General features: G+C 38.5%; 1 protein-coding gene across 1 annotated transcript; it reads left to right on the forward strand.

The window, feature by feature from the left end:
• Positions 1 to 9: 9 nt before the first annotated feature.
• Positions 10 to 11,317, forward strand: LOC131880748 (uncharacterized). The gene is made up of 25 exons (XM_059227442.1): positions 10 to 649; positions 1,662 to 1,959; positions 2,017 to 2,156; positions 2,221 to 2,602; positions 3,104 to 3,231; positions 3,303 to 3,542; positions 4,696 to 4,755; positions 4,821 to 5,144; positions 5,514 to 5,662; positions 5,736 to 5,815; positions 5,870 to 6,112; positions 6,181 to 6,378; positions 6,433 to 6,536; positions 6,594 to 6,688; positions 7,995 to 8,124; positions 8,194 to 8,772; positions 8,836 to 9,060; positions 9,125 to 9,559; positions 9,620 to 9,710; positions 9,783 to 9,886; positions 10,156 to 10,257; positions 10,310 to 10,497; positions 10,628 to 10,805; positions 10,876 to 11,034; positions 11,100 to 11,317. Exons 2-25 carry the CDS (start codon positions 1,907 to 1,909, stop codon positions 11,297 to 11,299), a joined length of 4,587 nt encoding a protein of 1,528 aa, XP_059083425.1. The 5' UTR covers positions 10 to 649; positions 1,662 to 1,906; the 3' UTR covers positions 11,300 to 11,317.
• The last annotated feature ends 567 nt before the right edge of the window (positions 11,318 to 11,884 follow it).

Below are 11,884 nucleotides of genomic sequence, written 5' to 3' on the forward strand. Positions count from 1 at the left end.
TTCAGAATCGCAATTTAGGAGAGCTGGTGTTGCGGGGATTATCATTATTGCACAAACTCATCGCCAAGTTGACATTATCACATTGCCTTTTCTGTAAATGCTAGATTTTTCAGTGGTCCACTGCGGATAAGCTGGGCAAAATGAAACCTGATTGCAGATAAAGTTGCGGCAATTTCAATCTCTTTTAACACAACGGATATGACCAACTTGTTGGTGTGGTTGCTTAGGAAACACATGATATCTATGGCAATCCTGACAGTTGATCCCCAGAAACGTTTCAGTTCCTCATGGATTGTGAATGCATGAGGAACTCATTGTATCCTCATGCAACATTGCCCTTGCATTAGGATTCAAATCTTTGTTATATTTAGGAATCATTTCCAATACAAGATTGAGTTTGAATTTCAATTACATTGGCGAGTCTCTTTTCCAATCCAGGCCATTGTGTTTAGATTAGCTGATGGACTCGCCTCTAATATACTGTAGATGAGATAGTTATTTGGCATTATCTTAGGCCCAGATTTGATATTTGTCATATATCCTAGCTATGTGTGCGAACAAGGCTATCAATTCCCAACGACCCAAACAAACGTGGCGAATGTGACCTGCCAGGACAATGGTCAATGGTCTGAGTTGGAACCTTGTGTGGGTAAGTTCTCAAATCTTTTGATACTCTCGGAAGTTACAGTTTTAACCCCTTCACACGTTATTGTAGCAATTTTCTTCATCTAAATATTTCAGTTTCAGCATTCTTTTTTTGGGTCTCTTTTGTTTTAGGGATATTTTCCTTACTTGAATTTAGAGTTAGACCAACAAGAGATGTCATCCTGACAACTCAACATTTTAGTTCATGCTTGCGATGAATGAACTTAAGATCCCGAAATTACTTGAGGCAGAAGTGTTAAATCAATGGTATATATGCGTATGTAAATAATGTCAAAAATCTCCATAGGCCACTTTTGCCAATCCAGTCAAAGACTCGAAGAATAATCATCACTTCCTCTTGCTTAAAGTGAACCGTTTATAGGCCTCAAATTAACAGTAACTTGTATTTTTTTTTGCTTTTTGCGTGAATTTTCGTACATCTAGTTAAAGTTGTTACTTCTGATAATTTTCCACCTCATGTCAAAGTGGATCTTATTCCGTTGGGAAGCTAAATTTGTCACTGAACCAATGTTTGCTCCAACTACCCATAATGTATTAGTTATAAATTATATGATGATTTATCTACGCTATGATTTTACATGAGTCAATGTGAGTTTTCTTTGAAGACGTTGTAAAAGGTGATCAAACACTAAATCCAAAAAACTGATCCAAGAGAATGGGAAATTTGATTTCCCTGGAGATAGTGAAAATATGCATCAGATAAATTATCTAGGATCCTTGGATATGGGCAGTTCAACCACCACGTGGGTTATTGCAAAATGGATGAAAGCTTTGAAGGATAGCTCATTGCAAAATCACTTTTTTCCCATTTCTTGTCACAAGACGATCTTGCATTAGCAGTTTTGTCACTCAATCTTATTATTCAAGGCTAAACACTTGCGGCTGATAATAAGGGTTTGGTTAGGTACTCGTTCGATTTATCGCTACGGAGATACAATTTAAAAATATGGATTCATCAATTATAACCTTAAAAGAGCAATCAATTTGTACTTCAGAAATCAAATGCAATCTAACCGAAGAACTTAAGAATAAGAAAGTCAAACCAATTCCTGGAACCATTTCGCCATCATCACGAAAAGAAGTTCATTGCCTAGATGGTTTTACCATATCCCAAGAATTAGAGAACAAGTCCTTCCCCATAACATGCAAGCTTGGTGGGGTATTCGAATACGATACCAATTACAACGATTGTGTTCCAACTTATTGCCCTTCACCTTGGGATTCTCTTACGAGCCGAAAAATGACATTGGGGAAAAATCAAGGGAGCACGTGGAAAATTCATGAAACCGCATGGTAAAATAGGGTTGAAATTGCCTCTGGAATTACCTTACTTTAGAATTTATCTTTTAGGGTTCATTGTGAAAACACCTCTGAAATCACTTTTAAAGCTGGGTCTCCCTTCCATGTACAAGCCACATGCATCATTGATCACGAGAATCCCTTCCCGACGTGGACAAGTGCCATTGAACTAGACGAAATTGTTTGCCAACGTACGACAAGCTGAAGCAGCCTTCTTGACATTTTTCAATCATCATGAATATGTGCTTTTTGCAGAGTATGATCAAGCATGCCAGTTGACCGCAGAAGATATCACCTTTCCCAATGCCAAGCCTGAGCTAGATTATCCCGTTGGATATTGGGTTCGAACCCTGGAAATGTTTCCGGTTCAATGTGACCCCGGGTTTTACTTGGCGACTGACCGTTCTAAAACTGACTTTGACACAACATGCCATTGGGATGGCAACTTAAGAACCGCTAGAATGGGATTGGAAGATGTGGATGCGGATGAGAACCTTACTCGTTGTGTGAGCAATATCGAATGCCCCACTGACATCATAATTGATGCAATCGCAAGTGATATTCAAACCGATCCCAGTATATGGTCGAACGCCCAATACGATAACCTGACGAACTTCCAATACAATGACAATATTAGGTGCTTTACTTATTCTGTAGCATTTAGCCCGGACTTCTAGAAATATGGACAGCGAACGAGCTTCCCGCCAAATCGGCCTACTCTTGGTCATAGCCACTCTGAGCCACTTTCGAATTAAAGTAATTAAATGAGAAACGTAGATCTCTTCAATTAACGGTTGGTCAATTTTATATCATTTACATGCAAAGTCGATCGTTTCAAAGTTATGTTTTCAAAAGCTTATGTAGCTGACCAAGAGCAGGCCGAAAGTTCAAATTTTATGTAGTGTTTACTACATAACTTTGAACATGTCTCCTGAGTTCCCTAAGCATAGGTTTGGGCTCAAACTTGGCTGAGTTCATCTATTCAACAAGACCTTGTGGTCGTATCAAGTGCTTATTTGGAATAAGATGAGCGGTTTAGGAGATAGGATATTTTTGCTTCCGTTTGCAGTCCATGTCTCTAGAAGTCCGTGCATTTAGTAACAACATGAGTAAGTTGTTGTGATATCCTTCTTTCCAGCCTATTTTGCTCAGGTGAGTATGACATGTTGAAAGCCTCCAATAGCTGGGTCAAGAAATTGACTCTCCAGTGCCAATGGAACACCCAGTGGAAACCTTCTCTTTCATTGACTGACCTGAGTTGTGAAGGTACGAGGAGGGATGGAACGTTCAGATAATTTGATTGCTCCAGTATCTCAAAACTTCTAAATGAACCTTAGATCGGAGTTGTAGGGGGGCTCCTATCGCTTCAACGCAAACGACCTCGACTATGATAGGACCCTTTGTGAATGGATCCATTGTGGTTGATTCAGATGCTTTTCGGGTACATGAGGGTCAAATGGTTTTGTACCGATGCGTTGAAGGTTACAGACTTGCAGGTAGACACACTTTGATGTCCGCCGTTGTTCCCTGCCACCCACCCCAAATCACCTTGCCTGATTGGATGAATTGCGTGTCAGGTAAGTAGTTTGTAAAATGTTATTGTTGATGATTAGAGATGGGGAAGATTGCAATCGAACATTTCACATATATTATGGCTGTTTGTTAAATTGCATGCTTTAAGCATTTTTTTCACTCCGCGTTTTTTTCTTCAAACTTAACGTCTTTTGGGGAACAAAGTGCATTCTAGTGACGTAAAATATACTGAGAGTTTTGACGTTTCAATTGATAAATATTTTCATTTTCACTCTCAATTTGAAAACAAATCAAAACTGTCTAGAAAACATGAAAATACTACATGTAGCAAAAACATGGACAAAGCGACCCCAAACCTGGATTTTGCCAAGACCATATCAAGTTACTAAGTTTAAGATATTTTGATATTGACCCTGAGAAAGTAATGCGTTGTCAAAACCCCATAAAGCTCAACTTTGAGGCTAAATGTGGATAGGTGGCTCCTTTTTGCCCCAACCTATAGTTCTTGGGTTTCTGGTTGGTTTTATGTAAAATGGACGGATTCTATGATCTTGATTCAAATTCTTAATCTTAACAAATGCTTTGAACTTTGCGTAAATAACAAAAACCTTCACCATATCTTTGTCAATTCTATTTGAATGCTTTTTCTTAACAATGGCCATCAATTGTGCCATGCCTTTTTGAAAAAAAAACTTTTATGTTCCCAAATGTTAAGATTTTATAGTAAATGCCGAAAATAAACCTTCAAAATCATCCTTTCTTCACAATATTTTTTTTTTATCTTAGTCCATGTTCTAATACATTGTGTACATATTTTGGGCATATTTTTGGATTTTGTAGACATATTTCCCCCATTTCTATGTGAAATCTACGAAGAAGATGATCAACACCGATGGGATCCAATGAGTAAGCACGGGAGGTTACCATTAGGGTAACTATTTCACATTTTCAATGGAATATGACCGGAATATACTGCCGGAATATCGGACGACCGTTAGTTAGCCTCATGAACAAAACCGAATTTTCTTCCGTCAAACCACGCTTTTTTGCTCAAACTTAACTTTTTACGCCAGATTGTTATCGGTTGGTGCTGTCACCTAACAAGTTTTCTGGCAAGCTTGATTTTGAAAATTTGTTTGCTCCCATCACTAGTGATCAATTTGAATTAGGATATTGATTCCGGGTTTTCTTTCTTAGCCACAACTTGTCAGAAGAAAAAATTGGGAAATGTAAAAGCTCGCCTACACAGCCAAATTGGTACGTTCAAATTGTTATCTTCAGAAGTCTTACCTTGAAAATAAAGTAAAATTTATTTCATGCAGCAACTAGATTAGTGTCGCCTACTTGGATGACAAACCTCAAACACAATAATAAAACAAATCAAACCGAAGTCACTCTGCATTCGAATACCGATTCCACCATCGAGAGTGTTATCTTCTACTTCAACAAAACCGTACATCGTTCTATTTTTCCGAACAAAAGCTTGGAATTTTGCCTCGATAGATGTCCAATGGTTGATCAGGATTTAAATGAGGAAACCTTTATGATTGTCTTCAATTGTTCCCAATTGACAAGATGTTCCCAGATTACAAGTCTTGTGGAAAGTAATATCCCAATTCTGAGGATTGAGACTACATCGAGAAAAGGTAACAGCAAGGTCTGTCCTCAGACCAACTACATTAGAGTGAAATCCTGACATTTTTGATTTCAAGGGATTTCTAACATGAGATAGAAATAAATCTCGAATTTCAAAAGTAACCCATTATCTCATTTAAGTTCCTTGATTTCCAAACAAACCCCTCTCATTGTTTTAATGAAATCAAATATTTTTCAATCGTTATAAATCATATCCCAAACAATCAGATTCAACTTTGATTGAAGGAGGTCCATTTCAGTCTCTTAAAGTATAAAAAGCAAAATATAGACTTGCAACATATTCATACATCATACGAAAAACAAAAACTTACAAGCCCGGTCAATTACACAAATGATAAAGTGGACTTTGATCGTGTTAGTTATGCCGAGTGGATATCATGGTTGTGCTGAACTTTATCACAAAGGATTTGATGGTTTAAATGGTTTGGTTTCCAATTCACGACCCCATTTGGATCGTTGTGAAATGGGTTGGACTTACATTTATATCAGAAAACTGATCGGGAACCAAGTAAGAACGATTTGGAAACTTCCACAACATACTCACCGTACATATGTACCAATCATATTTTTTTGACTTGCAGTCTCTGAGCTCAGAAGATTTCACTCAACAAATCAATTTGGGCAATTCTTTTTACTGGATGGGATTGACGGATATAACAAGGTAATGTTAACTGGATGAGGTGAAAGCAAAAATAGATTCTCATTTTTATTTTAGTTTGACGGCCAGTGTATTGCACGAGCTCAAAGTCGAGTTTTTCAAATCCAACGGAGAAAATACCCAAATAACCTACAGACATTTCCGCATCACTGAAATACTCAAGGGTTTCGCCTTGGAAATTGGTGAACCCGACCTTCATAACTCGGACATTCCAGACTCTTGGTCGGTCCAATTTGGTGCCATTTTCCAATTCGCCAATAGCCCCCAAATATGTGGAACAAACAGAACCCTTATTGGATGGTGACCATTTCCTCTATTCTATTATTTATGTCACTGATCATTTGATAAAGAACTATGTTTGCCTATAGGTTTCTATCATGCTTAGTGACTGTGGATTTGTTTGGGGATCAGTTCTTTTGGATGGGATTAAGACAGTCTGACCAGCTCAAAAAAATCTCAATGGCAATACGCCCCCTACACTTTAATCCTCAGAACATCTCAAAAGATGCATCCAATCAAATTTGGGTTACAATGGATTCAGATGTTGCTTATGGGGATCGAATTCAGTGAGTACGGACTTTGATTGGTTCAACAACAACTTACACTCATTTTTACTTTAGATTATTTTGCCCTCCTGGTTATGGGCTTCTCAATCCAGAACGTGAATCTTATACGTGCGATTGGGCAGAAGTTGACGATGATGGTCCTTTTAATCAATGCATTGGTAAAACTTGCTCAATTTGATTTGGGAACACGTTAATATTTGTCTTTGGTTTTGTAGCCAAAAGCTGTCCTTTCTTGCCACATGAGAGGATCAATTTGACTAATATGGTTCCGACCTTGACACGAAATACCAATGAAGTTTTGATAAATGAGGTAAGCTTAAACAGAGAGACCTTTAACTACAGGAGTGGACATCAACGGAGCTAAGCCGACTTTACTTTTGTCGCAGCTCTTTGGAAGAGGCATAATTGGAAACAGGCCAGGCAGGTGCTATAATTTGAGGCCAAACTGCACACCTTTTATTTTATTCATATTTACTTAGTCTTAACCCTCTAGACTTTTTACTCCATAAACCAGCAACTTTCGATATTTTTATTTGGGGTAAGACAAGTAAAAAAGAAGACTATATTTATTTCAAATCGCTTTTTCACACCGTATGGTAGCTGAAATATTGTTATCACAAAGTCGCCTAGCTTCGCCAATTGCCATGTCCAATCCTCCTGTTAAAGGTATCCTTGACTAAGATAAAAAAGTTAAAGCCTTAATAAACTCTTTTCATATTACATGGCCTTTTTGTCGTGAACATACATTGTTGAGACAAGTTTTCAATTTTCCCTCCTATTTTAGCCACTTTCCAACTTTTTTTATTTTTTCGATCATTTTTCAACTTTTTTAAAATCTGGTTTCACATTTTCGAACATTTCTAACCATTTGATCCCTTGGGTCTTTATCTACTTCCTTTCTAACTTTATTTTTTTTTCGTTTTGATGGCCTTTTATTTTAGTTCTGCGCAGAGTTATACCGTATGATAAAGATTGAAGTCCCCAGACAGAAGTTTTTTTACAATCACAACAAATGCAACTTCCTTTTTCTGTTTTGGACAGTCAGCAAAAAAAGGGGAGCTGCAGTTGAGCTAGCTATACCTGCCATCATGGGTTTGATCAAACCAAAAACAACGACAAAAAATCATTTAGTGAACAAAAGTGCCCTCAGCAGTAGCACTAGGCTCCAGAAGGGAATCAATTGTATACCATAACATCCGTTCGTATCATTCAAAAAGGTGTTCTAATGTCAAACATGGAAAAAATGAAATCTTAATTTCTGGTTAGAAATGGAGAAACTCAATGAAAATGAAGAATGGGTAAGAGCAGATGTGTGCCTAGCATTTTGTAATAGAAAAATGCAAAAAAGAGGCTTAAAACAACCTTTTTTGCCATTGTAGAAACTTTTTTGCATTTCTGCAGCTTGAAAATCATTGTGACAAAAGGAAACATTTTTTGAGGCCTTTTGATCAAAGATTTATGACAAGAAGAATTCAAATCAAAGACAAACGATCGAAAATATATGAATATCCTATGTTACAGACTTGCTCCAGACTCCAATGGCATTCGATAAAAATGGACTTGTCTTCTTGTTTGCAATTACCAAATACTTCTAATCATTGAATCCATATTTTCAGACAATATCTTATCATTGTAAGCTTGGAACCTTCTTTGAAGACAACATGACAAGGAGAGAAATGAATTTTACTTGCCAACCAGACATGATTTATGAATACGATCACACCCTTTCAACATCATGTGTTTCGGGTGAGAAGGTTATTGTTGAAATTAGGATTTTTTGAGTTACTCTAGCTTGCATTGTCATCTAACTTACAGACAAAAAATGCACCAACTGGCTACCGAAACCTCTCAACGGACAAATGTCTGTGGCCACATGCCCTCGGAAGGATGTTGGATCTTGTTTGGGTTTCTTGACCCCCGCAGTCTTTCCATTCTGTTCTGATTTTGAAGTGACCTGGAACTACGTTTACGCTAAAGATAAAGAAGGCCAAGTTTCATTGAATGTTAGTCTGACGCCGTTCTTCAGAGGAAAGGTCGCATTCGTTTTCTCCCACAAGCTTTACCCGCTCAATCAGACGACAGCGAGATTTGACATTTCATCCTCGGAACCATTGTCGATCGATGGTTTCAATTTAGAAGATTCCTCATCCGATTACTTGCCGTGCATTTTGAATGTATTTTGCGGATCAAACTTGAGTCATCATGAATTAATGGAAGATTTAAACCAAACCGAGCTCGGATTTCACAATGTGGTCAAGTATTCTTGCTACGAAACTGAACAGTTCCAGAGGTCCGACGGGTCTTTGTACGGAACGGCTACCCTTCGATGCGATTGGAATGGCCAATTGTTGGATACACAGGGCCAGTTGGTAGAGAATCTGGACCCTTGCATCGGTAAATATGAAAAGATAGAAGAGATAGAAGCTGCTGATATTACGCTCAGTTCTCTGCTTGTAGTCTATGCTTGCCCAAGGCCACCCATTCATCTCAATGGAGCCTTCTTAAGCTTATTGAATCACAATCAAAGCGGGAACGTGGTCCTTCCTAACAATTCTGTCACCTACAAATGTCAACAAGGCCGCAGATTTGGTCCTGATTCGACCCTTGACATATATTTTAATGTGTCTTGTCTCGCCGATGGGAATTATTCGACTAATTGGCCCATTTGTGAAGATCCCCTTTGTAAGTGACTTCAATGTGAATCGAATCTTGTTTCGGAGGCTCAATTTGGCTCTTGTGGTTCTAGCCAAGTTTTGTCCACCTCTTGAAGAAGACGTTCCAAACGGAAGTTACTCTGTGAACAACACTTCCGTTCCCGTTCAAACTGAAATAGCATTCAATTGTGATTGGGGGTTTAGTGTGCAATCAAACGCAAGTTATGGCAACATTATAAACGCAACCTCTCAAAGATTCTATTGTGATTGGAACCAGACATGGGACACCAGCTTGGTTTACCCTTGCGAAAGAACTCATTGTACAGCCATTCCAAACGGAACGTACCATCATTTGGTTCTCATGGAGCCAATTGATATGGTTTCTTTTGAGACCACCGTGGTGTACCAATGTGACTCTGAAAACCGTTTTTTCGAGAATGACAAATTCCAACAAACTCTTGAGCTGGAATGCATGCCTGATGGATTGCTCTACCCTCTGGAGTTAACACATTGTCTATTGGAAGAAGGCAAGTTCGTACATAAACTTAAATAGCAAAAGCTTGTGCCTTTAATAAACAATATTTCAGAGGTGTTTTGCCTTGATCCACCTCCGATGCCACCCCCGGGAGCGAATCGGTTCTGGGCAGATGATGAGATATCTTACAATTCAACAGCCATGTATAAAACTGTTTTTATATGGAATGCAATTGGTTGTTTCTACACTGGACCTATTGATACTTTTTATTCTAGGTATATGTGCCAAACGCACAAAGAGTCCCAAAATGTGCCCCAAATTGAAAGTGTTTGCCAATGGAACAAAAACTGGACACTCATCGATTCATTTACATGTCAAGGTAAATGATAATTTGAACTTGAAAAGCGCACACTAAACAAAAAAGCTCAACAACTCGAAGTGGATTGTTTCTTAATTGACATTTTGGAGCCATCAAAAGGTCCATGCATTTTTTTTACAAATTTCATGGCGATTTCGACCGATGCTTTGGTTCTCTAACCAACACTAATGAATAGCGGATCATTCATCATGGTCAAGATTACTTGATCACCTCGTCGCTGGTTCAATTTGGTCTATTCGTTAAAGTCAACAAACTTTTTGACCTTTCAGCCACACATTGTCCCGGCCTCCCAAATCCCCCTCTAGCCTCAGGATTGTTTTATTCTGCGGACAAATCGTCGGCTAAGAACCTTGCCTTTATATATAACGATGGTAAGCATTTTCAAACAACTTTAAATTCACAATAATATTCCTCCCATTTTAGGCTTAGGACAGCCTTCCCCAAACGAAGGATATGTGCTTCCGGTACCAAGATATTTCGCGGACGAGCGTGTTCTTATTATAGACGGTTTGGTCTTAAGAGACGAATCAAACCAATCAGTTCAATTGGTTCTGATGAACTACATCAATGGCGGATACCATGAGATCCATTCTATTGACTTGGAACCTTGGGTACATAGACAAGACAAATACTAAAGCTTTTAGACGCAATATGCATTTCAAATCCCTACGCTTCATTCGTATACATGGTATTTGCAAATTTTGATTCATCGTTCAGAAATGTCTAATGAATTGATTTCAGCTATTTGGCGAAGGATCCGAGGAGCATTTCTTGCTTCAGATTGAGAAACGAAACTCTTCCGCACTTAACATCACCAACATGGATTCTCAGATTCAAGGGATTCAATACAATCCCCTGTTTCAAGGTTTGAAAGTGAAGGGCAGAGTCATGGTCAATTTCATAGGACTAGTAAAACCGGGTAAACAGAGTTAATATAAGAAAAGTAAAACTAAAGTTTCTCGACTGAGTTTTGTTTTGGTGACAAACAGATGAGAGTTTTGTCATTCCTGTTGGCGGTACGATCGTCTTTGAATGTCCTCATAATCAAGTACTGACAAGTCGACCATATTTGGCACCCACGCTCGATTTGTTTTGTGGAGCCAATGGAGCGATCGATGTTCCAAATCCGTGGCCCGAATGTGTTTCTTGTAAGATCATTGAATATCGTTCTTTGTTTTTTGCATGACAATTCAAGATAATCCATTTGTTGCAGTTGAAACGGGCATGAATATCAGTAGAACGACTATTTCATTTGAATCATATGTGACAGGTAAGGTTTTTTTTCCGTTAGAGAGCATCGTGGAAATTAGTCTGAACTCCGAGAGTTCAAGCACCTGTTTTGGAGGTCAGGATGATGTCCTGGAACTAGTCGATGATTTGACATACATGATCATCAAAATGATTGAAACATAGTAATAAATGGTCTTCCAATTGATCCTCAAATGTCATTTTCTATTCAAACGTAGTTATCAATATTGTAATGGGTGTGCTTGTAATCGAATGAGTTTGGATATCTCAAATGAAATTGTATCAAGTATTATTGATAGTTGGGGACCCGTGGTGCTCATTGAGAGGATATTGAGGTCATTTTGGGGAAAAATAGGACAAGAACAACTCATGGCAGGGGATGCATAATAAGGTGGAAATTTGGCTATCAATATGGGAATCATACATGGTTTTTAGCTCGTTGACACGATGGCACTGTTGCACTTCGCTTGGGAAGATTGTTCCATATTTTGTCAGAGCGGATACCAAAGCAATATTTTCTCACCCCCCATCTCGTTTTTGGTAAACGGAGGTTTCCTTGACCTCGCCCACGGGTTTTTATGGAGCAGAGAATGGGTGTATATTACTGAAAGGATCAAATAAATAATCACGGGAGGTTGCGACTAGGGCTACCACTTTACATTTTCAGTGGCATATGGCATGACTAGCGGAACATCAGAAACCCGTTAGTTGGTCACAAAAAGTAACCCTGATTTTTCTTCGATCGAAGCA

This window comes from Tigriopus californicus, chromosome 5 (genome assembly GCF_007210705.1).
Source record: "Tigriopus californicus strain San Diego chromosome 5, Tcal_SD_v2.1, whole genome shotgun sequence".
NCBI classification, from domain to species: domain Eukaryota; kingdom Metazoa; phylum Arthropoda; class Copepoda; order Harpacticoida; family Harpacticidae; genus Tigriopus; species Tigriopus californicus.

Excerpts from the sequence above, each read along its gene's own strand:
- LOC131880748 (XM_059227442.1), top strand. The coding sequence starts at position 1,907 with ATGACATTGGGGAAAAATCAAGGGAGCACGTGGAAAATTCATGAAACC. Across the intron at positions 6,113-6,180 it reads AACAGAACCCTTATTGGATG|GTTTCTATCATGCTTAGTGA; the intron begins GTGACCATTTCC and ends GTTTGCCTATAG. Across the intron at positions 8,125-8,193 it reads TTCAACATCATGTGTTTCGG|ACAAAAAATGCACCAACTGG; the intron begins GTGAGAAGGTTA and ends TCTAACTTACAG.